The sequence below is a fragment of the Salvelinus fontinalis genome, chromosome 40, assembly GCF_029448725.1.
Source record: "Salvelinus fontinalis isolate EN_2023a chromosome 40, ASM2944872v1, whole genome shotgun sequence".
NCBI classification, from domain to species: domain Eukaryota; kingdom Metazoa; phylum Chordata; class Actinopteri; order Salmoniformes; family Salmonidae; genus Salvelinus; species Salvelinus fontinalis.
The window spans coordinates 6690851-6718459 of record NC_074704.1 but is presented as its reverse complement, the minus strand read 5'-3'; the positions used below and the strand labels follow the sequence as shown (position 1 = coordinate 6718459).

The window sequence follows — 27609 nt, the reverse complement described above, 5'->3', positions numbered from 1 at the left end:
TCAGACAAGAGTGTTGTGTTCAAGGTCATCACTAAAGGGACCCATAAGACCAGAGAGTTTTGTGTTCAAGGTCTCCACTAAAGGGACCCATCAGACAAGAGTTTTGTGTTCAAGGTCATCACTAAAGGGACCCATAAGACCAGAGAGTTTTGTGTTCAAGGTCACCACTAAAGGGACCCATCAGACCAGATGGTTTTGTGTTCAAGGTCACCACTAAAGGGACACATCAGACCAGATGGTTTTGTGTTCAAGGTCACGACGAGAGGGATGTATCAGACCAGAGAGTGTTGTGTTCAAGGTCACGACGAGAGGGATGTATCAGACCAGAGAGTGTTGTGTTCAAGGTCTCGACGAGAGGGATGTATCAGACCAGAGAGTGTTGTGTTCAAGGTCACGACGAGAGGGATGTATCAGATCAAATAGGAAAAATAGCCCAAGAACATTGAGTTCAGCTGTTATCAGGTATTTTATTTTCTTGAAAAGTAATTTTGTATGTAAAATTAAAAGATGTGTGTATGCAGTCGGAGTAGCTGAAGTCCAGAAAATTATGAACCTAGGTTTGACACAGTAACACATTTTGGCTCATTTCATGTAAATCTCTCTCTCTCTTTCCGTAGGTATACAATACAAAATCCCTCTCTGTAGATTTACAATGTAGAAATCCCTCTATTGCAATTGTTATAGTAATACAAATAGAAGTTAATCTAATGTTATTGTTTTAGTAATAATTGTCCTACAGTTCTGAGCCCCCATCCCTTCCCCTGGATTATGAAGTACAGTAGAGATACAGTAATGAGATACAGTTGAAATACAGTAATAAAGTACAGTAGAAATATAGTAACGAAGTATAGTGATTCCCGTGAAGTTCCCGTGTTAAGAGGATGCTGGTACGGGTGTTAGGCCCGAGACAAACCGTGCACATGCTGTTTATATCCTCCAAACACATTATCACTTTTATAACAACAAAGTAGCTGCATTTGCATTTGTTTAAACTTTTTTCTAGTGATATTTATTTGGAGACATCCATGACAATGAGCTAATGATGCGCGATTTTACCTGGCATAGAAAATGTACTTTCTCATCAGGACACTGTTGTTCAGAGGAGCTAGCCAACAACAGAGGAGCTAGCCAACAACAGAGGAGCTAGCCAACAACACAGATAACACAATCACTTCATACTGAAGCTGGAAAGACTGCAAACAAGCTGCACTTCGTTTCGTTTGACATTTTTTCAATTGACATTTCTTTGTATATATCCATAAAAATGTTGCTGTTTCATGATTTTGACTGGCTGAGAAACACTGCCTGTCTGTCTCATCCCGCCTCCCGAGAGTTTCGATTTTGTTGCCTGTTTGTTATCCCTCGTCCTATAGCTGTATAGTTGTTATTGCTCCTTCCCCCATCACTGTCCCTACAACTGCAACCTCTTTTGCGGCTGCAATAAGACCTGGTCCTTCTATTGTAATTGTGCAGACGACTCCTATAGCGGCTTGTTTAACCAACACTAACAACTGATTTTTCTTGATCTCTTTCTCATAATTGGTGTAGTGTGTCCTCGCCTCCTCTCTCTTCCTCTCCTCCTCCTCTTCGATCTTCCTCTGAACCTCCTGGTACATCTCATTGGTGATGTATTTTCCACCATTCCTCTTCACCATCTCCTCTATCTTCCTCAGCAGCTCTCTGACCTGAGTACAGTCTCTCTTCTCTCTATTGTTGAAGACATGATATCTGCCTCCACATATTGTCTAGTGTCTGAAGCTCCTGACTCTCCAGATCAGCAAGAGGAAAAGTTTCTTCCTCTTCTGGTTCCCCCTCTCGCTGATCTACACCAGTGAATAATAATATTGTGTAGTTTGTAATGCACGATTTCCTGCTGAGATCTTTATTGGTTATTTGTAGCACTACTTTGAATAAAATAAGAGTATGATGAATGCCCTAATTACTGTGCATGCTTTGGCCCTGGTGCTCCTTACTGAGTGTTAACTCAGTGATGAATAGAAAATTGTGATGACTTAGGTTAAAGTGGCAATATGTAGAGAGAAAGGGAGTTCCTCCAGCGCCTCCACCTGCACAACCAGGGACTCTACTATTCCCCCCCCCCCCCCCCCCCCCCATCACCCGGTCCCAGTGAGATTCGTCTCGCCCTTCCCCGGGAGTATGACGGGACGGCTGCACGCTGCCAGGGTTTCCTGTTGCAGCTCGACCTCTACCTGGCATCCGTCCACCCGGCTCCTTCAGGTCATGAGAAGGTGTACGCCCATGTCTGGTGCCTCTCTGGGAAAGCCTTGGAGTGGGCCAACACCGTGTGGGGAGAAGGAAATCTGGCCCTGGACCATTTTGAGGATTTCGACCATCCACCCGAGGGAAGAGCAGCGGGTGAAGCTGGTTCGATCCTCTGGGGATCGAGCAAGCAGGCAGGGCACTCTGGCGTCATCCCAGGTGAGCCGGCACCCTTCTCATCCAGAGCCCTCTGTTGCACACATGTTTTTGTATGTTTCTTTTCCGGAGTTTTCCCCGCATTCCCAGCATAAGGCGCACGTCGATTCAGGCGTGGCTGGGAATTTTATAGACAGATTGTTCACCCTTAGTTTAGGGATCTCCATTGTTCCCGTGGCTGTGCCCTTCCCCGTTCACGCCTTAGACAGTCAACCATTAGGGTCAGGGTTGATTAGGGAGGCCACCACTCCTCTGAGTATGGTGACGGAGGGGGGTCACGAGGAGAAAATCTGTCTCTTCCTCATTGACTCTCCTGCATTTCCCGTGGTGCTAGGCCTACCCTGGTTAGCTTGTCATGACCCCATTGTTTCTTGGCGACGGAGGGCTCTCACGGGGTCGTCGCGAGAGTGCTCGGGAGGTGTTTAGGGGTTTCCGTTGGTGCTACTAGAGTGGAAAGTCTGGACCAGGTCTCCACTGTGCGCATTCCCCCTGAAAATGCAGATTTTGCTCTCGCGTTCTCCAAAAAGAAGGCGACTCAATCACCACCCCATCGACGGGGCGATTGTGCGATAAATCTCTTGGTAGACGCTGCACTTCCCAGGAGTCACGTGTATCCCCTCTCAGTGGTGGAGACGGCGGCTATGGAAACATATGTCTCCGAATCCCTGCGTCAGGGGTACATTTGGTCCTCCACATCACCAGCCTCCTCGAGTTTATTTTTTGTGAAGAAGGAGGGAGGTCTGCTCCCGTGTATTGAAAAACGAGGCCTAAATCAGATCACGGTGAGGTACAGTTACCCGCTACCTCTTATCGCCACGGCGATTGAGTAAATGCACAGGGCGCGCTTCTTCACCAAACTAGATCTCAGAAGTGCTAACAACCTGTTGTGTATCCGGGAGAGAGACGAGTGGAAGACGGCGTTCAGTACGACCTCAAAGCATTATGAGTACCTCGTCATGCCGTACGGGTTGATGAATGCTCCATCAGTCTTCCAAGCCTTTGTTGACAAGATTTTCAAGGACCTGCACGGGCAGGGTGTAGTGGTGTATATTGATGACATTCTGATATACTCCGCTACACGCGCCAAGCATGTGTCCCTGGTGCGCAGGGTGCTTGGTCGACTGTTGAAGCATGACCTGTACGTCAAGGCTGAGAAATTCCTGTTCTTCCAGCAGTCCGTCTTCTTCCTAGGGTACCGCATTTCCACCTCGAGGGTGGAGATGAAGAGTGACCGCATTTCAGCCGTGCGTAATTGGTCGACTCCCACCTCGGTAAAGGAAGTGAAGCGGTTCCTAGGGTTTGCCAATTACTACCGGAAGTTTATCCGGGGTTTTGGTCAGGTAGCGGCTCCCATTACCTCACTGCTGAATGGGGGCCCGGTACGTTCGTAGTGGTCAGCTGAGGTGGACAGGGCTTTTGGTCACCTGAGGGCTCTGTTTACCTCGGCTCCCGTGCTGGCCCATCCGGATCCCTCTTTGGCGTTCATAGTGGTGGTACCCCTGTTCCTTCTTCTCGAAAAAGCTCAGCCTTGCGGAGCGAAACTATGACGTGAGGGACCGGGAGCTGTTGGCTGTCGTCAAGGCTCTGGAGGCCTGGAGACATTGGCTTGAGGGGGCTAAACACCCTTTTCTAATCTGGACTGACCACCGCAATCTGCAGTACATGTGAGCAGCGAAGAGACTGAACCCTCACCAGGCAAGGTGGGCCATGTTTTTCACCATTTTTGTTTTTTCCCTTTCCTACAGACCAGGTTCCCAAAACGTGAAGGCAGACGCACTGTACCGACTGTATGACACAGAGGAGCGGCCCATGGATCCCACTCCCATACTCCCGGCCTCCTGCCTGGTGGCGCCGGTAGTGTGGGAGCTGGACGCGGACATTGAGCAGGCGTGCAGAGCCCGCACGTAACCTCCAGTGTCCCGCTGGGCGTCTGTACATTCCGTCTGCTGTCCGTGACCGGTTGATCGATTGGGCCCACACGTCACCCTCCTCTGGTCATCCTGGGATCGGTCGGACGGTGCGCTGTTTTGTTGGGAAGTACTGGTGGCCTACCTTGGCCAAGGATGTGAGGGTTTATGTTTCCTCCTACTCGGTGTGCGCCCAGTGTACGGCTCCTAGGCACCTGCCCAGAGGGAAGCTATACCCCTTACCCGTTCCAAGCGGCCTTGGTTGCACCTGTCAGTGGATTTTGTTACCGACCTCCCCCCTCACAGGGAAACACCACGATCCTGGTCGTTGTTTATCGGTTCTCTAAGTCCTGTCGTCTCCTCCCTCTGCCCGGTCTCCTTACAGCCCTACAGACTGCGGAGGCCTTGTTTACGCACGTCTTCCGGCACTACGGGGTGCCTGAGGATATAGTGTCTGATCGAGGTCCCCATTTCACTTCGAGGGTCTGGAAGGCGCTCATGGAACATCTGGGGGTCTCGATCAGCCTTACCTTGGGGTTTCATCCCGAGAGTAATGGACAGGTGGAGAGAGTGAACCAAGATGTTGGCAGGTTTCTGCGGTCGTATTGCCAGGATCGGCCGGGGGAGTTGGTAGCGTTCGTGCCCTGGGCCGAGAAGGCTCAGAACTCGCTCCACGACTCCTCCACTAACCTCTCCCCCTTCCAGTGTGTACCAGCCGCTCCTGCAGTGTACGACTGGTTCAGGTGCGAGGAGGAGACATGGGACGCCATCCATGTTCACCTCCAGCGGGACGTGCTGAGCCAAAAAGCCAGCACAGACCATCACCGCAGTGAGGCCCAGGTGTTCGCACCGGGGGACCGGGTCTGGCTCTCGACCCGGATCCTGCCACCATCTCCACCGTCTCCGTCCGGATCGCCCTGCGCCTCGCCCTCCGGGTCGTCCCCGAGGCCGGCGTCGGCGCGCTGCTGGAGCCGTGCGTCAAGGGGGGGTACTGTCACGACTTCCACCGAAGTCGGGTCCTCTCCTTGTTCGGGCGGCGCTCAGCGGTCGGCGTCGCCGGTCTTCTAGCCATCATCGATCCATTTTTCATTTTCCACGTGTTTTGTCTTGTTTTTTTTATTTTGAAAAATGAGTGAGTCAAAAATGACGGGTCATTAGAAATGAATGGGCGACACGACAACTAGTGTATAACATTGAGTTCAGGCACATACTCAGATGGACTCACTTCCTCTCCCAGACCCCCCCACACACACGCACGCACGCACGCACACACGCACACACACACACACACACACACACACACACGCACACACACACACACACACACACACACACACACACACACCTCACTCCCCTTCTTGGCTTCCATGGCATCCCCCACGGGAACCTTTCCCCAATATAATCTTTCCCCAACGGGAACCACACCTGTTGGCATTCTCACAAACAATCGCAACATTGTTTCAATAATATAGAAAACTTTTCTCGCCGCTCTGGTATATAAAGATTATTTGAGGCCTTGCTCCCAATTCATTCTGTGGCAAATAATATACTGTTTGTGAGGCTCTTGATCACAGTCATCAGCAACAGAGCATTGGGGTAGGTACATGTCTGACATCAACGTGTGAGCAATTACAATGATAATTTAATATGGTACCTTTCAGAAAATGTTATCTAACATAAACCTACTGTTGACAAGTAGGCTATGGTGTAATGTATTGTTTGTCTTGTGTGGTAGGTTTTGTGGGTTTTGACACTCTTATGTAGGTGTCGTAACCAGCCATAAAATATTGCAATATATGTTACAACAGATCTATATATATCTGTGATGACAGTGTTATGACCCTATTATGACACGTTATGTCAGCTTTTAGGACATATTAATACATGATTATGACCGTGTCATAACCTGTTATGATGCTGAATGTCAAGTAAAGTGTTACCAATCATTGTGTGGAAAAAGAAAATACGTGTGTCTGCACTCATTGTATCTGACGTCTGTTGATTCTCATTGTACAGTATTAATCTACTCTACTGCTACACTTAAATCACTCTGAGTGTTTCCCCACTCCAACCTCTTATCTTCCACATCTTTATATGTCAGGGTCTTTCAGTCTTTTTAAAGGCATTGAACCATGAAAATGTACCCCGTTAAACAAGCTGCAAGAGGATCTACTACTGGTGCTGCTACCACCTTCTGATCTACTACTGGTGCTGCTACAGTACCACCTTCTGATCTACTACTGGTGCTGCTACAGTACCACCTTCTGATCTACTACTGGTGCTGCTACAGTACCACATTCTGAACTACTACCGGTGCTGCTACAGTACCACCTTCTGAACTACTACTGGTGCTGCTACAGTACCACCATCTGAACTACTGCTGGTGCTGCTACAGTACCACCTTCTGAACTACTACTGGTGCTGCTACAGTACCAACTTCTGAACTACTACTGGTGCTGCTACAGTACCACCTTCTGGTCTACTACTGGTGCTGCTACAGTACCACCTTCTGAACTACTACTGGTGCTGCTACAGTACCACCTTCTGATCTACTACTGGTGCTGCTACAGTACCACCTTCTGAACTACTACTGGTGCTGCTACAGTACCACCTTCTGAACTACTACTGGTGCTGCTACAGTACCACCTTCTGATCTACTACTGGTGCTGCTACAGTACCACCTTCTGAACTACTACTGGTGCTACTACAGTACCACCTTCTGAACTACTACTGGTACTGCTACAGTACCACCTTCTGATCTACTACTGGTGCTGCCACAGTACCACCATCTGATCTACTACTGGTGCTGCTACAGTACCACCTTCTGAACTACTGCTGGTGCTGCTACAGTACCACCGTCTGAACTACTACTGGTGCTGCTTCAGTACCACCTTCTGAACTACTGCTGGTGCTGCTACAGTACCACCTTCTGAACTACTACTGGTGCTGCTACAGTACCACCTTCTGAACTACTGCTGGTGCTGCTACAGTACCACCTTCTGAACTACTACTGGTGCTGCTACAGTACCACCTTCTGAACTACTACTGGTGCTGCTACAGTACCACCATCTGAACTACTACTGGTGCTGCTACAGTACCACCGTCTGAACTACTACTGGTGCTGCTACAGTACCACCGTCTGAACTACTACTGGTGCTGCTACAGTACCACCGTCTGAACTACTACTGGTGCTTCTGCCATCCAACAAAACTACTGCAGTGGCTGTCAACAAGCCACCTTAAATATCCACCTTCTTGATTTCTTGACCTCAATGTGGATATTCGTAATCATATCCACTCATTCTGTCTCCTGTTCTTTCCTCCACTTCCCTGAACAAACAGACTTTAGCAATAAACAAAGAGTATATACATGAAGTGTAGAAGATCAATTCATTTAATTATATTCTTGTTGACAGTATGGAAACATCATACAACACTAGATACAACTGTCACCTCAAATCATCAAAGATATTAAAATCAAAACAGCTTCATTGATCTAAAACACTTTTTTTTTTAACCCTACTTAATTAAGTAATCAACCATAACATACAGATGGCTAACTGGTAAATGTATGTTATTTTTAAATAGATTATTATCATAGAATTATTGAATACATAATAAAAGTATATATGTGAAATTAAGTTGAACTCATTAATTTAAAAAAATACTCCCCATAAACAAACACAAACAATTGCATGCTGGAATAAACCTATTGAAATATAGATACTCGTAATCAATGGCTGATCTTCCAAGGTCAAGTTATAATTGTCCTGCTCTCTGACTTGTTGGAAAGGATGCATCCTATGACGGTGCCACATGGAAAATCACTGAGCTTGTCTATGGAGTTTGCATGGCTGTGTGCTCAATTTTATTTAAATTGTCCTTCTCTTTGATGAGCCTCTACCCCATGCAGTACACTATAACATTATCACTACAGACCACATGCAGTACACTATATCAGTACTACTACAGACCACATGCAGTACACTATATCAGTACTACTACAGACCACATGCAGTACACTATATCAGTACTACTACAGACCACATGCAGTACACTATATCAGTACTACTACAGACCACATACAGTACACTATAACATTACTACTAGAGACCACATACAGTACACTATATCAGTACTACTACAGACCACATACAGTACACTATATCAGTACTACTACAGACCACATACAGTACACTATAACATTACTACTACAGACCACATACAGTACACTATATCAGTACTACTACAGACCACATACAGTACACTATATCAGTACTACTACAGACCACATACAGTACACTATAACATTACTACTACAGACCACATACAGTACACTATATCAGTACTACTACAGACCACATACAGTACACTATAACATTACTACTAGAGACCACATACAGTACACTATATCAGTACTACTACAGACCACATACAGTACACTATATCAGTACTACTACAGACCACATACAGTACACTATATCAGTACTACTACAGACCACATACAGTACACTATATCAGTACTACTACAGACCACATACAGTACACTATAACATTACTACTAGAGACCACATACAGTACACTATATCAGTACTACTACAGACCACATACAGTACACTATAACATTACTACTAGAGACCACATGGAGTCCACTATAACATTACTCGCTACTGTACTCTAATCAACTGCATCACTAAATTATCTATAGTGGATTTCTCAACCTCCCCCATTTATTGGTACTTCTAACCCATCAACATCAAGCCTGTATATACTGTAAATATACAGGGCATTCATAAAGTATTCAGACCCCTTGACTTTTTCCACATTTTGTTACGTTACAGCAATATTCTAAAATTGATTAAATTGTTGTTTCCCCCTCATCAATCTATACACAATGCCCTCTTAATGACAAAGCAAAAACAGTTGTGTAGATTCTTTTTCAAATGTATAAAAAATAAACACTGAAAAATCACATTTACATAAGTATTCAGACCCTTTACTCAGTACTTTGTTGAAACACCTTTGGCAGTGATCACAGCCTCGAGTCTTCTTGGGTATTACATTTACATTTAAGTCATTTAGCAGACGCTCTTATCCAGAGCGACTTACAAATGATGCTACAAGCTTGGCACACCTGTATTTGGGGAGTTTCTCCCATTCTTCTCTGCAGATCCTCTCAAGCTCTGTCAGGTTGGATGGGGAGTGTCGCTACACAGCTACTTTCAGGTCTCTCCAGAAATGTTAGATCGGGTTGAAGTCCAGGCTCTGACTGGGTCACTTAATGACATTCAGAGACTTGTCTTGAAGCCACTCCTGTATTGTATTGTCTTGGCTGTGCGTTTACAGTCGTTGTCCTGTTGGAAGGCGAACCTTCTCCCCATTATGGTAGAAAAATACAAGATGATGTTTTAATACTGTTTGTGGATCGAATTGCTTTGATGAGAACTCTCTCTTCTGTGTGAGTGTGACTTAGTTGGGCCTCTGGGACTTGGCGCTAAACATTTATCTGTGATGGCTTGGTGATTAAACCTACAGCCTGTATTCCATAGAATGAGTTGGTGTTTGTAACCTGAGATAAAGATAGTAGGAGTATAACAAATCTCTCTTTGTTTCTAATCGTCTTTGCATCTGAGAAATTTAGCCGGGGGCGGGGGGGGGTTAACAAAGTCTCTCTCACTTAATGAAGATTTTTCCACGACATTCAAGGTGACGAGGATGGAATCCTTATCTGTCTGCTGACCACTCCTGAGGACCAGGGTCAACCGTGCATGGGAATCACTCTAGGTGTGATTCAAGGCAACCCGCCCAGGGTCCTCCAGATGGGGCCGGTGGACGGATACAGGATCCCAAACAAAGACAAATCGAATAGGGTGAGACTAGGGTAACATTAGGGTAACAATAGGGTAACATTTCTCGGAAACAATTCAATAAAAACGAAGTCGTGAACGTACTGACGTTTTAGAGATTATGAGATCCTGATGGTATTGTCATAATAATGAGGGAGTCGTGACCGTACTGCCCTAGAGTAGAAGACCTGACCGTACTGCTGTGCTTACAATGATAAGATTTGTGTGAGGGAAGAAATCGTCATAATAGAAAGGAAATCGTGACCGTAGAAATATGTAGTCGTGAACGTACCTCCGCTTTCAGGTTATGAGATTCTGAAAATATTGTTATAATAAAAAGGAATGATGATGATACTGTCCTAGGAGGAGAAAACACAGAGTCGTGAACATACTGCCGTTGTAAGGAGAGGAGTGAAATGTATTATAATGCCCTGGGTTTGTATAGTAAGATGCAACTGTGCAAATTATGTAATTCCAGGAACTAGTCCTGAATTAGAAACTCATAGAAGTTAGAAAAAATATTGATTGTGTATGTTTGGGAACAGTACTGTGTGAATGTGATATGAGAGTTGTGTGAGGGTGGAAATAATTGTTAACCTGGAGTTTGGGTAATAAGAGATTGAAATTTGGATCATTAGAAATTTGGATAATAAGATATAGAAATTTACATAATAACTTAATTGAAATTTGGATAATAAGTTTCGATGTATAACTTATACGGCTATTCTGTGAAGATATGAGCACATGAGAAATTGTATGTGGGTATAATTGATTACTAGAGATTTGATAAAGTAACAATGGGAAAATTATAATAATATAGAACTTGAACATCCATACTTAGACCTACGTAAGGGGTGTGAAAGTATTCAGTGTGGTCCCTTTATGGATCATTCGATAAAAATAAGGTTTTACATTCTATGACTGTCTAAAAAGGTCTGGGAAATATGCTCAGAAAAAGATTGGCGTATATCCAGTTTAGGTTCCCCTAACTAAAACAAATATAAACGCTTATGGTATTTTCTCTGTCCTGGTTATACATTTCGGGGAAAGAAAGCCTGCCCATGAAGCTTGAAAATGTGTTTATTTATTCCCGCAGCAAGAGAAGAGTTGCTATGTTTATCAAATAAACCCTTTTTCCATAAAGTTAGAGCGAATTAACACAGAATATTGTGTAACTTGGAATGACGTAAGAAGCCAAATTAGGTTTTACATCAAAATAATAATCATTGGGGAGAAAAGGAAAAGACAATCCACTTTAATTAAACTCGGCAGATCCGTTTCCAAATCAATGAATGTCGATTCAACTTGTTGACTGCTAAATCCCATTTGCGCATGTGAAATTTTTGCAAAGAAACACTTGGATGAACTTTAAGGCTATTTTCTGGTAATTGTGTCATTATTATGTGCCAGATGTTAAAACTACAAACCATTATAATTGGTCTATTTGCAGGATTTGTCATTTTGACTTGTCATTTCCATAGGCATAGGGTCTATGTTACTAAAACCTGGGTTTCTGATTGTAACTCAACTATTGCTATGGTTTGCTTAGCTAGATACAGCAGCCAGCAGCCACTTAAAATGTAATGATTGTTAACAGTATTTGAATGGGAATATGTTATTAGTGGTTTTTGAATAGACTCTAATAATGAAATGTTTTAGTCTGCGGGTGAAAGCGAGTGGTGCCTGCTAGGCTCGAGTGGGCTGTAAGGGACACAGTGGGACATTTGGTGCAGAAGAATGGGAGATGATTTTTACAGCTTCACCAGTGATTTAAGCAAGAAGGTAATGTAATCTAAAACGATAATTGGTTTCCATTATGTGGAACAGTGTTTCAAGTTAAAGTAGATCCAAGTAAATGTTTTAGTACCGAATATTAAGCTGATAAGACCGCACCAACTTTTTTGAAGGTCCTAGATTTGAAAAACAACAGGTATTATATTTTGACTAAATTCCAACAGGTTGGAAAGATAGGATTACTTGAAAGGGGCTCTGAGATAGTTTTTTTTTATAGAAGGTGGTTATTCCGCTTAAAAGGGACACTGTATCATCTGATCTGTTTGAATCAGAAATGCCCTAAACTAAACTGTTGTTCTGGTTATGGCGATAGGGACCCCAGGTGGTATCTAGATGCATGGCAGGGATCATTTGGCCTAGAACAGTGTGAGCCTCAAACCCCCTCTAACCGGCTGAAGTAAGGGCAACAATGGCGTTCACTACGGCCCTGTCCTTCACCACTTCTACCATGAGACCTGAGTCAGAGCAAGCAACCTGTACACAGTATCCAGTTGAAGGTATCAACTGCCTTTTCTCTCATGCCTTTTCTCTCAAGAGTGCGACAGGAGTCCACGTGGAGTGAGCATGGAGAGAGATCCGTTCCAAACTTCTCTCATGTTGCTGGTATACTGGTTAGCAAATGGAAAATACATAAGGTGGTGGCGGTCCAGGTGAGACATTGGAATTGGGACATTATCATGGGCCATCCACTTTGAACTGTGAAGCTATCTGAAGAAGACATTGAAGAGACGCCAGAAGAATGAGTGGCTGAAGGGGGGGGGGGTTGGTCAAATGTACCCGTCATTGATTTAGACTTGTCTAAAATTGTATATTTTGGGGTATCAGGTTGATTGTGGAGGTCTACACACTTTATAATGTATAGTAATTTAGACTAAGAATGCATTGAGATACTGATCTGATGAGAAAGTTAATGCTAGAATTATAAGAGGAATATATTGTATGTTAATATAAATGTTTGCCTTTTACTGAGGAGTGGTGTCCGTCTGGCCACTCTACCATAAAGGCCTGCTTGATGGAGTGCTGCAGAGATGGTTGTCCTTCTGGAAGGTTCTCCCATCTCCACAGAGGAGCTCTGTCAGAGTGACCATCGGGTTCTTGGTCACCTCCCTCACCAAGGCCCTTCTCCCCCGATTGCTCAGTTTGGCCGGGCGGACAGCTCTAGGAAGAGTCTTGGTGGTTCCAAACTTCTTCCATTAAGAATGATGGAGTCCACTGTGTTTTTGGGGACCTTCAATGCTGCAGACGTTTTTTGGTACCCATCCCCAGATCTGTGCCTCGACACAATCCTGACTCTGAGCTCTACAGACAATTCCTTCAACCTCATAGCTTGGTTTTTGCTCTGACATGCACTGTCAACTGTGGGACCTTATATAGACAGATGTGTGCCTTTCCAAATAATGTCCAATCAATTGAATTTACCACAGGTGGACTCCAATCAAGTTGTAGAAACATCTCAAGGATGATCAATGGAAACAGGATGCACCTGAACTCAATTTTGAGACTCATAGCAAAGGGTCTGAATACTTATGTAAATAAGGTATTTTTGTTTTTTATTTTTCATACATTTGAAAAAAATTCTAAAAACCTGTTTTCGTTTTGTCTTTATGGGGCATTGTGTGTAGATTGATGAGGATTTTTTTTTTTATCCATATTAGAAACTGGCTGTAACGTAACAAAATGTGGAAAAAGAGAAACGGTCTGAATACTTTCCGAATGCACTGTATCTATTGTTACTTCTAACCCATCAAAGATAGACCTACAAATACTGCAAAGATGCACACTACAACAGCTCCCACTGTCAGATAAAGAGATGCTTTTGCAAGTGGTGGAATGGTTATTGTAAAGGTGGATGACATGGTGGCGGCTGGGGTAGGGGTGGCTAGGATAGGGGAAGCAGTGGCGGCTGGAGTTGAAACAAGAACATCAGAACCTGTATTTGCTCCTGAGTCCACTATATTATCTTGATTCGATAAATCTGCCATTTCTCTGATCTCATCCCTGATCTTATCTGTTCCCCATAGAAGATCATAGAGCTTTTTTTTCATGCTAATTCTTTTCTTTTTCTGTTTCAGAACAAAAAGGATCCATACTGGTGTTGTTGCTATTTTTAAAGGTACAGGCCACGATTTTAAAAATTTCACAACCGTAGTATTTTCCCAGTCCAGTATTTCCTGGGCCTTCTCGAACATCTCATGGGTGTAGTATTTTTCTTTATTCTCCTTCACCATCTTCTCTATCATCCTCAGCAGCTCTGTGACCTGAGTGGTGTCAACTCTCTTAGTGTTATTGAAAAAGTGGTATCTGCCGCCACATTGAGCGATGAGAGCCTGGAGCTCTTCACTCTCCTTCACAAAGACCTCAGCTGATTTCATCCCCAGCTGATCTTCTCCAGTGAACAGAATGATGGTGTACTTTGATGCTTCTTCTCCAAAATTCTCCTGGATCCACTTCACAGTGTTCCTCTGCTCCTCTGTGAACCTCCCCAGTCCGATCACCAGCAGGAACACATGAGGTCCTGGGACTGACATCTTAATACACTTGTCTATTTCTCCTTTCATCGTCACTGCATCCACTGATGTGTCAAAGAGCCCTGGGGTGTCGATGACTTCAATCTTCCACCCTTCCATCTCTCCTCTCATCTTCTTAGTCTCTGCAGTGACAGACACTGGAGACGCATCTGCTTTAAACGCATCTTCCCTCCCCAGGATGGTGTTTCCTGTTGCACTCTTCCCTGCTCCAGTCTTCCCCACCAGAACTATCCTCAGGTCAGAGAGCAGCCCTGAATCTGTGGAAACACACAGGATTTAAAATGGTCTTTAAAATATAAAATTATAACAGTTAGTGAAAATAATTAACAAGAGCATGATTGCACTACAGACATAATGTATACGCTGTGTTCCAGGAGATTGGTGATTCCATGTAATACCTGCGTGACTACTTTTACTATGTGGTTGATGGTTGGGCTATTGAGTGGAGACTGAGACAAATAGAACAAGCCAATTGGCCGGTCGACAACATCATAATTGTTTTTACAGGAAATTTGAGAAAGGGAAATGTTTTTGTTAATCATAATTTAGTTTTGTTCAATTATTGTGTATTATCATGGAAATTACAGACACTGAATACACACTAACATCAATTAAATCTCAACTAAGCAACTATGATAGAAACATCTAAAGGGAAACAGCTTATAGTACAGTACATGACAACAAAACATACTCCCCAAGGAATAGTCAGTTACTGTATATCTGGGAAACTAATACAAATTACAACTTTCAATTAAAATATTTTAGAAAAAGCTTAAAGACAATCCAGAACTAATACAAGGCAACTCACAATATTACAATGAACAAAAATATAAATGCAACATGTAAAGAGTTGGTCCATGTTTAATGAGGTGAAATAAAATATCACAGAAATTGTCCATATGCACAAAAAGCTTATTATCCCTGTTAGTGAACATGTCTTCTTTGCCAAGATTATCCATCCTCCTGACAGGTGTGGCATGTAGAGAAGAAGTTTAAACAGCATGATCATTACACAGGTGCACCTTGTGCTGGGGACAATAAAAGGACAGTCTAAAATGTGCAGTTTTGTCACAACACAATGCAACAATGTCTCAGGTTGAGGAAGTGTGCGATTTTCAACAGACAGATAAGCAAATCTAACCAGTAAAAACATTGGCCTACTAGAAAGATTACAAGACAGAGTAAAAGAAGAAAGCCCTAAAACGGAGGAACTGATTATTCATCAGGAAGCCCTGTGTAAAATTGTGTGGAAGCTGGAAAATGTTGTCAAAGTGGTTGTAAAACTTGTCTACTTTACATGGCAAGGGGGCTTAACCATCATCAGTTCATTCAGCTGCTCAATGTCACAGAGGCAGAGCACCAGGACACTTCAAATGTGCGCTGGCTAAGCCTGGGAAAAGTATTTTGCTGTGAGTGGGAACTGAGAAGGGAGATCGGTATATTCCTTGATACGGTTGGTAAAAATGATGACTTCTCTGAGTTGAAAGACACAGACTGGCAGGGCGACTTTGCTTTCGTTATGGACATATTGGGGCATCTGAACGATCTAAATGTGAAACTGCAGGGAAATTGTCAGGCACCAAGAGTCAGGCTAAAGTTTTCTTTGCCTGTTTTCAACTGTCTTATATTATTATTATGGTGATGGTTATTGCAGTGAGAATTAACCAGCAATGCACTTGTCCCCATTCATTTGACATTGAACACTTACTACAATGGCTCAAATTGTATTTTGTTTGGACTGAGATTATTTGAGAACTGTTCAGTAATCTGCTTTAATAATATAAAGAGTTATAGACCATCTACATATCAACATGAAGCCAAATGTTGTTCTGAGTATGTTCTGTATGTGGCTCACAATGTTCTTTTTTAGGATGGAGTTCAAATGAAAACTCTTCCGTAATATGCTGTCATAAACAGCCCACTCAATATGAACTCAAATTATATACTTTTGGCTATTATTTGTGTCACTCAGATTTTACTTTACGAATGGAGATGGTCTTTATTAGACATCTGCTGTTTCCAGTCAATTAACCATGTTTTTATATTTCAAAAGTTTGCACTTACTTTTTGTGGCTGTGAGTTCGATTGTAGGTAGAAATAGTACAGTGACATAATTGTTCTGCAGTCTTAGCAGCATAGGTACACCTACAGTACACTACCTGTTGTGTGTCAACTTGAACAAAGTATTCATATGCTTTGTCTCGCATATAGTATGTGGCCCTTCACTTGGTTTCAAAAGCTGAATGTGGCCCTTGAGCCAAAAAGTTTGCCCACCCCTGAACTAGGCAGTGCCATTGAGGCCATCTCCATTAGGAAGTGGTCAATAATCTTCTACTACTACTTCTATGAGTTAGTAAACAAACTGAAAGGGTGCACAGTGCCACCTAGAGTGTGTTGTTTGAAAAGGTATAAAGCCAAAGTTAATAACAAACAGTCTTCTCTCCACTGAACTTTCCTACAGTGGCAGCTAGGTTTCAATGTAAACCTATGTGTCCAAGTTCAGACTCCAGCCAGTGAGAGCGTAATATCTTACAGTAGTTGAAAACATTATATTTCCCAAATGTTCATTAATAATATCGTACTCTAGTTGATAACTTTCTATTTCACCAATGTTCACTGATAATATCTTACTGTATTTGATCAATAACTGATAACAATAGCATATGAGGAGTTTAAACTTAATATCTCCAACAAATTTAGGAACATTTTTGAGGGAAATAATTTTTTGTTACTAATTATATGTAACATTTCATTGATTAAATCTAGTGGAGCTCCACCCTTAACAACCTAATGGTAGAGCCTTCACTGTTTCAAGGTATGATTTAAAGTTAGTTTGGTATCTTAGTTCAGATGACTGACTCCCTGAGCAGAGGTGAATAAAGAGTTAGCACATCAAAAAAGAACAAACTTGTAACACTTTCCAAATTACTGACAGGATAGACATGTATAAAAGTACAATAGTACAAACAACAATACAAACTTGCGTCACATATTGTCATTATCGTCCTTGCGTATGCACTTGGAATAGCTACAGTCTATATTTTTCCAGCTCCAGTGGTTTTTCTGTAACTAGAAATAGTGGAAGTCTATAGTTTTCCAGCTTCAAATCAAATAAAAGTGTATTTGTCACGTGCGCCGAATACAACAGTTGTAGACCTTACAGTGAAATGCTTACTTACCAACAGTGCAATTTTTAAGTAAAAAATAGGTATTAGGTGAACAATAGATAAGTAAAGAAATAAAAACAATAGTAAAAAGACAGGCTATAAAAGTAGCGAGGCTATATACAGTAGCGAGGCTATATACAGTAGCGAGGCTATATACAGGCACTGGTTAGTCGGTCTAATTGAGGTAATATGTACATGTAGGTATAGTTATGGAGACTATGCATATATGATAAACAGAGAGTAGCAGCAGTGTAAAAGAGGGGTTGGCGGGTGGGGGGTGTCGGGACACAATGCAAATAGTACGGGTAGCCATTTGATTACCTGTTCAGGAGTCTTATGGCTTGGGGGTAAAATCTGTTGAGAAGCCTTTTGGTCCTAGACTTGGCACTCCGATACCGCTTGCCATGCGGTAGCAGAGAGAACAGTCTATGACTGGGGTGGCTGGGGTTTTTGACCATTTTTAGGCCCTTCCTCTGCCTGGTGTAGAGGTCCTGGATGACAGGCAGCTTAGCCCCAGTGATGTACTGGGCCATACGCACTACCCTCTGTAGTGCCTTGCGGTTGGAGGCCGAGCAATTGCCGTACCAGGCAGTGACGGAACCAGTCAGGATGCTCTCAATGTTGCAGCTGTAGAACCTTTTGAGGATCTGAGGACCCATGCCAAATCCTTTTAGTTCCCTTGGGGGGAATAGGCTTTGTCGTGTCTTGGTGTGTTTGGACCATTCTATTTTGTTGGTGATGTGGACACCAAGGAACTTGAAGCTCTCAACCTGCTCCACTACAGCCCGTCGATGAGAATGGGGGCCTGCTCGGTCCTCCTTTTCCTGTAGTCCACAATAATCTCCTTAATCTTGGTTATGTTGAGGGATAGGTTGTGATAAAAATGTATATCTTTTGCTGGTTTATTCGCCATCGCTAACGTGCCTTGAATGAATGTGGTTGTGTGGTAGGCTATTGTAGTTAGCTAATATAATGCTATATTGTGTTTTCGCTGTAAAAAAATTAAAAAATCTGAAATATTGGCTGGATTCACAAGATGTTTGTCTTTCATTTGCTGTACACCGTGTATTTTTCATAAATGTTTTATGATGAGTATTTAGGTATTTCATGTTGGTTTCTGTAGTTATTCTAGCTGTTTTGGTGAGACATGTAATGGTGGCTGCAATGTAAAACTATGATTTATACCTGAAATATGCACATTTTTCAAACAAAACATATGCTATACAATAAATCTGTTATAAGACTGTCATCTGATGAAGTTGTTTCTTGGTTAGTGACTATATATATCTTTATTTGGTCGAATTTGTGATAGCTACCTATGCAGTAAGAAAATGGTGAAAAACAAAGTTGGGTCTTTTGCTATCGTGGTTAGCTAATAGAAATACATATTGTGTTTTCACTGTAAAACATTTTAAAAATCGGAAATGATGGCTGGATTCACAAGATGTGTATCTTTCATCTGGTGTCTTGGACTTGTGATTTCATGATATTTAGATGCTAGTATTTACTTCTGGTGCTCTGCTAGGCTATGCTAGTCAGCTTTTTTACTGATGAGGGAGCTCCCTGATCCGGGATTGTGACCAAGTAGAAGTTAATCAAATAAAACTAGGAACTCACTCGGGGTCTCAACTTACTGTGGAGAGTTATAATAGCAGAATACAATTTCGAAATGTGGTTGCTCATCAGCAGTTTTCCTCTTGTTATGTCAGTCACTGACAGTCACTCATTGAGCCCATGTCAGCTAAAAAATATATACGCTACCGGTCAAAAGTTTTAGACCACCTACTCATTCAAGGGTATTCATATTTTTTATATTTTCTACATAGTAGAATAATAGTCAAGACATCAAAACTATGAAAGAACACAAATGGAATCATATAGTAATTAAAAAAGTGTTAAAACTTCTTATGGCTGGGGGCAGTATTGAGTAGCTTGGATGAATAAGGTGCCCAGAGGTGCCAAGAGTAAATGGCCTGCTCCTCAGTCCCAGTTGCTAATATATGCATATTATTAGTACATCTGGATAGAAAACACTCTGAAGTTTCTAAAACTGTTTTAAAGATGTCTGTGAGTATAACAGAACTCATATGGCAGGCAAAAACCTAAGAAAAAATCCAAAAAGGAAGTGGGAAATCTGAGGTTGGTTGATTTTCAACTCAGCCCCTATCAAAAACACACTTCCTAAGGCTTCCACTAGATGTCAACTGTCTTTAGAAACTTGTTTCAGGCTTCTACTGTGAGTTGGGGCAAGATGAGAGCTCTTTGAGTCAGTGGTCTGGCACAGTCACGCGCTGGTCAAGTGCATTTCACATGAGAGCGACCTGCGTTCCATTGCTTTTCTACAGACAATGGAATTCTCCGGTTGGAACGTTATTGAAGATTTATGATAAAAACATCCTAAAGATTGATTCTATACTTAGTTTGAAATGTTTCTACGACCTGTAATATAACTTTTTTAACTTTTCGTCCGACTTTCGGCTGGACCTGCACACGCGATTGGATTTGTGGACTAAACGAGCTAACAAAATAAGCTATTTGGACATAAATGATGGACATTATCGAACAAATCAAACATTTATTGTTGAACTGGGATTCCTGGGAGTGCATTCTGAAGATCATCAGAATGAAGAACATCAAAGGTAAGGGAATATTTATAATGTTATTTCTGATTTTGGTTGACTCCAACATGGCGGATAAATGTATTTGTTTTCTGAGCGCCGTTCTGCATGGTTTGCTTTTTCCGTAAAGCTTTTTTGAAATCTGACACAGCGGTTGCATTAAGGAGAAGTATATCTATAATTCCATGTGTAACACTTGTATTTTCATCAACATTTATGATGAGTATTTCGGTAAAATTGATGTGGCTATGCAAAATCACTGGATGTTTTTGGAACTACTGAAAGTAACGCGCCAATGTAAACTCAGATTTTTTTATAAAAATATTAACTTTATCAAACAAGACATACATGTATTGTGTAACATGAAGTCCTATGAGTGTCATCTGATGAAGATCATCAAAGGTTAGTGATGAATTTTATCTCTATTTGTGCTTTTTGTGACTCCTATCTTTGGCTGGAAAAATGGCTGTGTTTTTCTGTGGCTTGGTGGTGACCTAACATAATAGTTTGTGATGCTTTCGCTGTAAAGCCTATTTGAAATCGGACACTGTGGTGTGATTAACATCAAGGTTACCTATAAAACGGCATAAGACACATGGATGTTTGAGGAATCTTAATTATGAGATTTCTGTTGTTTTGAACTTGGCACCCTGCACTTTCACTGGCTGTTGTCATATCGATCCCGTTAACGGGATTTCAGCCCAAAGAAGTTTTTAAACAAATCAAAATATATTCGCCACCATTTGCCTTGATGACAGCTTTGCACACACTTGGCATTCTCTCAACCAGCTTCATGAGGTAGTCACCTGGAATGCATTTCAATGAACAGGTGTGCCTCCTTGTTAAAAGTTAATTTGTGGAATTGCTTTCCTTAATGTGTTTGAACCAATCAGTTGTGTCGTGACAAGATGACACCCTGGCCTTTGTTATATATATTTTCTTGATTAGTTTAGTTAGGTCAGGGTGTGACATGGGGGATGTTTGTGTGTTTTGTCTAGTTTAGGGTGTGTGTATTGTTTAGGGGGTTTTGTAGTATGTATGGGGTTGTGTTCAGTGTAGGTGTTTAGGAAAGTCTATGGTTGCCTGATTTGGTTCTCAATCAAAGACAGCTGGTTATTGTTGTCTCTGATTGGGAGCCATATTTAAGGCAGCCATAGGCATTAGGTGTTTGTGGGTAATTGTCTATGTTGTACGTTAGTAGCTTGTGTGAGCACTATTTCTCTATATAGCTTCACGGTCGTCAGTTTGTTATTTTGTTAGTTTGTGTATAGTGTTCGTTTCGTGTTTACTCTCTTCTAATAAAAGAAGATGTATTTTTCACACGCTGCGCCTTGGTCCAATCTCTCACCGCAAGACGATCGTGACAAGATAGCCCTATTTGGTAAAAGACCAAGTCCATATTAGGTCAAGAACAGCTCAAATAAGCAAAGAGAAATGACAGTCCATCATTACTTTAAGACATGAAGGTCAGTCAAAATGGAACATTTCAAGAACTCTGAAAGTTTCTTCATGTGCAGTCACAAAAACCATCAAACGCTACGATGGAACTGGCTCTCATGAGGACCGCCACAGGAATGGAAGACCCAGAGTTACCTTTGCTGTAACTTAAGCACATTAAGCCATTCTATTCATTAAGCTCCTTACTTTGTGATCTACAGAAGCTACAACCTTCATGTTGCTTCCCATTTATGCTTCCTTCCTTTTATTGAAACTGTAATAATAACATTGCCAGAACTGTGTGATTAATTATATATTTGTATGAATCCTGTTGTAGCGTGATCTGTTTCCACGACATTGAACCAAGTTGAGGTCTGCTTTGACTACCTTATCCAACAATAATCTGTTTGTTATATGTTATTAATGATTAATTATGACAGAATAATGAAATATGATCTGGATTTCTGTGCATTTGTTGGCTTTCCCTGTGAAATCAAAAAACATCTTTCCGACCATAAAATAATTGCGACATACTCACCAACACCTGATGCCTCATCTTCCTCCCCATGTAGAAGAGCTGTAGAAGACAACATTAAACACATATATTCATACTGTATCTACTTGCAGGCTCAGATTGACATCTTCTATAGTTGTCCTTATTTCCTCACAACAGCCTCAATTTGTCAGGTGATGGACTCTACAAGGTGCCAAGTGTTCCACAGGGACGCTGGCCCAGGTTGACAACAATGCTTCCCACAACTGTCTTAATGTGTTCTTAATATTTGCTACACTCAGTGTATAATAACTATTGTTTACCTCCTTACGCCCGTTTTAGGTTCCTGGTAGAGGCAACCAGGTGTTTGTCTAGAATGTCCTAGTAGAAGGTACTGTAGAGTTCATGATGTCATTGACCTTAGCCCTTTATACTCGTGGGAATTGGCCTATATGAATAGGGCTAAATTGAAATGTTATGGGAAAATGATTAGACTAAAGGTGAGGATTTAACAGTTCACCTGACAACAAGACTGAATCCAAACATCCCACTGGACACACACTGGTTGAATCAATGTTGTTTCCACATCATTTCAATGAAATTACGACGAACCAACATGGAGAAGACGTTGAAATGTTCCCAGTGAGATTACTCTGTTGATTTGATGTGCTTTTTTACATTTACTGTACTTTTCTAAATCTGAAATACTCTGGATACACTCATTAACATACGAATGTTATTGGAAATTGGGGTAGGTGCAACATAAGACAAAAACATTACAAGGGTTTGAGTGAGAGGTCTATCTGGTGTTTTCAAGTGGCAACACACCTCGCCAAAATGTGCATGGTTCCTAAATGACGTCTTTGCACTTTTATGATTTAAAGAAGAGTCATCAACTATAAGGTGATTTTTTTCTCTCCTATCTGGTCTGTTGCGGAACTAGAACAAGCACACGTAGTTGTTTGGTTTGGAACACAGCCCTGCATCCCCGCCTTCACACAATAACTGTTTACGCAATTCAAAAACACCCCATGATAAATCACAATCTGTGTCAGGTGGGCTTTATTTAAAAGCTTGTTCTATTGCCAACATGACAAGCTAAATGATAAAATACGATCTTAGTGTTAGTCTTTCACAAGGCAATTTAGAGAAGCAGATCGTAATTTTGGTTCGCATAGAATGGAGTCATGAGTGCATTCAGATGTGTGGTCCACTGCAAACAGCGTTAATAAATGTTTAGTTTAATGATATGGAAATGTGAAGTGTACATTTGGACTCACGGATGTTTGGCTTGCTTGTAAGACATCAAAGTGGTATTTATTATAATCCTCAACGTCTCCTCTTTCAAAACACATTCAGTCCTCTTAAATTACAGCATTTCCCTCACTGTGACCCAAAAATGTACAAAAGTTGCCCAATTAGCAGGAGTTATACGTCTTGTCCTGCATGGTGCTCCAATTCAGAACGGCTGTCAGTCAATACCCGTACAGAGCTGTAAAGCGGAGACCCTGAGCTCTGATGTCATGTATAGCATGTTACTGTACAGCCACTGCATTCTAATGTAGGTGTTTATCAGCGCCCAAGTCTTCCATATACAACCTGTATATGGGTACGATTGTAAAGGGCTAGGCAATAATGCCCGATGGGCTGTAGTATATGGTCTGAGCAGTAAACCTGTATAACAGTTAAATAATCTAGAAACTGACATAATAGACAGGTATAAAAGCACAACAGTAGTACTCACTTGGAGGATCACTTCTGTTCATCTTCATCCTTGCGTCTGCACTTGAAATAGCTACAGTCTGTACTGTAGTTTGCCAGCTCCAGTGGTTTTATGCTGAGCACGGTATTGATTTAATGACTTCATTTATTCTAGACTCACAGTCCTTCTAATAAGGAGGTGCATTTCCAGTAAAGGGTGTGGCAGTGTAGCTTTGGTACCAGTCTATTTAGCTAACATTACATATTAAAACGTCTTGTCAATAGGGGGCGCTGTTTTCACTTTGGAAAAAATCGTGCCCAAATTAAACTGCCGCGTACTCTATTCTAGATCATACAATATGCATATTATTATTACTATTGGATAGAAAACACTCTCAAGTTTCTAAAACTGTTTGAATTATATCTGTGAGTAAAACAGAACTCCTTTTGCAGCAAACTTCCATACAGGAAGTGAAAAATCTGAAAACGATGCTCTGTTCCAGGGCCTGCCTATTCAAATGCCTTATTATTTATCGATATGCATGCACTTCATACGCCTTCCACTAGATGTCGACACGGCAGTGGAAGGTGGAATGGGGTGTCTAGCTTGATCTGAGGCCAAACAAGAGCTTTTGGAGTGACAGGTCTGGAAATTTCTTTCTCTTCTCGGGCGCGCGAAGTACCTCGACATTTTCTTCTGATAAGCGTTCGGTATACACAGCGAATATCTCCGGCTCTGATTTTATTTGATACATGTGATAATAACATCATAAAGTAGGTTTTTTCAACCGAGTTTTATCAGTTTATTCAACGTTTATTGGGACTTTTGGAATTTTCCGTTCTTTGCGTCAAGAGAAGATGGGCATGTTCGCGCCACATGGCTAGCTAAGGTTGCTAATTCGACAGAAGAAATGGACATTCTAAAGCCAAACAACGATTTATTCTGGACCAAGGACTCCTTGTACAACATTCTGATGGAAGCTCAACTGTAACGTTCGTCGTAATCCTCCTCGTCTGAGGAGGAGCAAGGATCGGACCAAAGCGCAGCGTGGTTTGAATACATACTATCGTTTATTAAACGAAGACGAAAAAACACTTGAACAAACTACAAAACAATAAACGACGTGAACAGACCTGAACTTGAGAACATATAAAACATGAACGCACGAACAGGAACAAACGAACGAAACAGTACCGTGTGGCGAAACAAACACAGACACAGCAACAATCACCCACAAACCAAAAGTGAAACCCAGGCTGCCTAAGTATGATTCTCAATCAGGGACAACGATTGACAGCTGCCTCTGATTGAGAATCATACCAGGCCGAACACAAAACCCCAACATAGAAAAACACACATAGACAGCCCACCCCAACTCACGCCCTGACCATACTAAATAAATACAAATCAAGGGAAATAAGGTCAGGAACGTGACATCAACAAAAGTAAGAAAACATTTATGATGTTATTTCGTATTTCTGTGTAAATTGTTGAGTCCTATTCTCCGCCGTTTTGGTGGTGCTGTCTCACAATAACGCAAGCTGTACGTTATGGTAAAGTTATTATTTTTAATCTAACACGGCGGTTGCATTAAGAACCAGTGTATCTTTCATTTGCCATACAACAAGTATTTGTATGTAAAGTTTATGATGAGTTCTTTGGTCAGATTAGGTGAGTGTCCAAGATAGCTCCGGACATTCTGGTGAATCGATGCTACGTATTCACAATGTATAATCAGTATTTGTAGCTCTAAATATGCACATATTCGAACAAAACATAAGTTTATTGTATAACCTGATGTTATAAGACTGTCATCTGATGAAGTTGTTCAAGGTTAGTGATTAATTTTATCTCTATTCTGTCGGTTTTGCGCAAGCTATTTTGGCGGGGAGTAAATTGCGTTGTGTGTTTGGCTACTGTAGTGAGCTAATAGAAATATATATTGTGTTTTCGCTGTAAAACACTTAAAAAATCGGAAATATTGGCTGGATTCACAAGATGTTTTTCTTTCATTTGCTGTACACCATGTATTTTTCATAAATGTTTTATGGTGAGTATTTGGTATTTTGCGTTGCTCTCTGTAATTATTCTGGCTGCTTTGGGGATATTTTTGATGGTAGCTGCAATGTAAAACTATGATTTATACCTCAAATATGCAAATTTTCGAACAAAACATAAATGTATTGTATAACATGTTATAAGACTGTCATCTGATGAAGTTGTTTCTTGGTTAGTGACTAATTATATCTCTATTTGGTCGGTTTTGTGATAGCTACCTATGCGGTAGAAACATGGTGAAAATATGAGGTTGAGTCTTTGGCTATTGTGGTTAGCTAATATAAATACATATTGTGTTTTCGCTTTTAAAAATCGGAAATGATGGCTGGATTCACAAGATGTTTATCTTACATTTGCTGTATTGGACTTGTGATTTCATGAAAATTATATTATATGATATCCCTGTCCCGTTAGGCTAGGCTATGCTAGTCAGCTTTTTTGATGAGGAGGATCCCGGATCCGGGAGGGTGATGAAGTAGGTGGGTCTAATCCTGATTGCTGATTTATTAAAACCAATTCCACGTGTTACCACCTGCTAAATCTGTGACATTCAAATTACTTTTTACCCTGTTCCATCTGACTTTTTTTCATTGCCTGCCATCATTCCTTTGTCTTCAGAAAAGCAAATGGAACGGGAGCTACCTCTCATGTGAATGCGCGTGACCAGCTCGTGGCTGCTGGCAGACCTCTGACTCATTCCCCTCTCATTCGGCCCCACTTCACAGTAGAAGCCTCAGACAAGGTTCTAAAGACGGTTGACATCTTAGGAAGTGAAACATGACCCATATTCCACTGTGTATTCGATAGGCGATGAGTTGAAAACCTACAAAGCTCAGATTTCCCACTTTCTGGTTGGATTTTTTTCAGGTTTCTGATGGCCATATGAGTTCTGTTATACTCACAGACATTATTCAAACAGTTTTAGACACTTCAGAGTGTTTTCTATCCAATACGAATAATACTATGTTATATATTAGCAACTGGGACTGAGGAGCAGGCAGTTTACTCTGGGCACCTTATTCATCCAAACTACTCAATACCGCCCCCTTGTCACCAAGAAGTTAACCAGGTGTGCATAATAACATGCTGCTTATCTCTCAAACACTACAACTGTTGTTTGGGTGGAGAAAATAAAAAACCCTATTACGTATTCCTGCGCGTGTCTCCAATCTTTAGACAACGTGACAGAATAACCAACCCATCTAATGGAGACAGCGGGAAAGGCCGAGCTGGAGACCATCGCAGGGACAGTCCAGCATCACGAGGACTGTCTATCCAGACTCGGCAGCTCCATGGACAGCGTGCTGGCAACCATCCTACGTCGTGAGGGGAGTGTGCAGTGCCTCCAGTCTCCAGCACCGGTTCCGGCACCAGCCCCCACACCACGACCTGCCTCCGTCCCATCTGAGCCGGCCTGCTGAATACCCCTGTCCCTCTCTGAGCGCTTTGACGGCACGCCAGCGAGATGCAATGCGACCTGTACCTCACTCGCTACGACGAGGCTGTCTCCAGGAGAGACAGGGTTGCCACCGTCATCTCGGCACTGACCGGATGAGCCCTAAACTGGTCTGGGAAATGGGAGGACCCGAGGTCGAGTCCTACGAGTACTTCATCCTCCTCTTCT

The 27609-nt window shown here is 42.0% G+C and overlaps 1 protein-coding gene across 1 annotated transcript; it reads right to left on the bottom strand.

Moving 5' to 3' along the window:
• On the bottom strand, positions 1-27389 carry LOC129839219 (GTPase IMAP family member 7-like). The gene is made up of 5 exons (XM_055906525.1): positions 27306-27389; positions 14875-14959; positions 14150-14767; positions 1510-1618; positions 1-31 (listed from the first exon to the last, which is right to left on the bottom strand). Exons 1-5 carry the CDS (start codon positions 27387-27389, stop codon positions 1-3), a joined length of 927 nt encoding a protein of 308 aa, XP_055762500.1.
• Between the last annotated feature and the right edge of the window lie 220 nt (positions 27390-27609).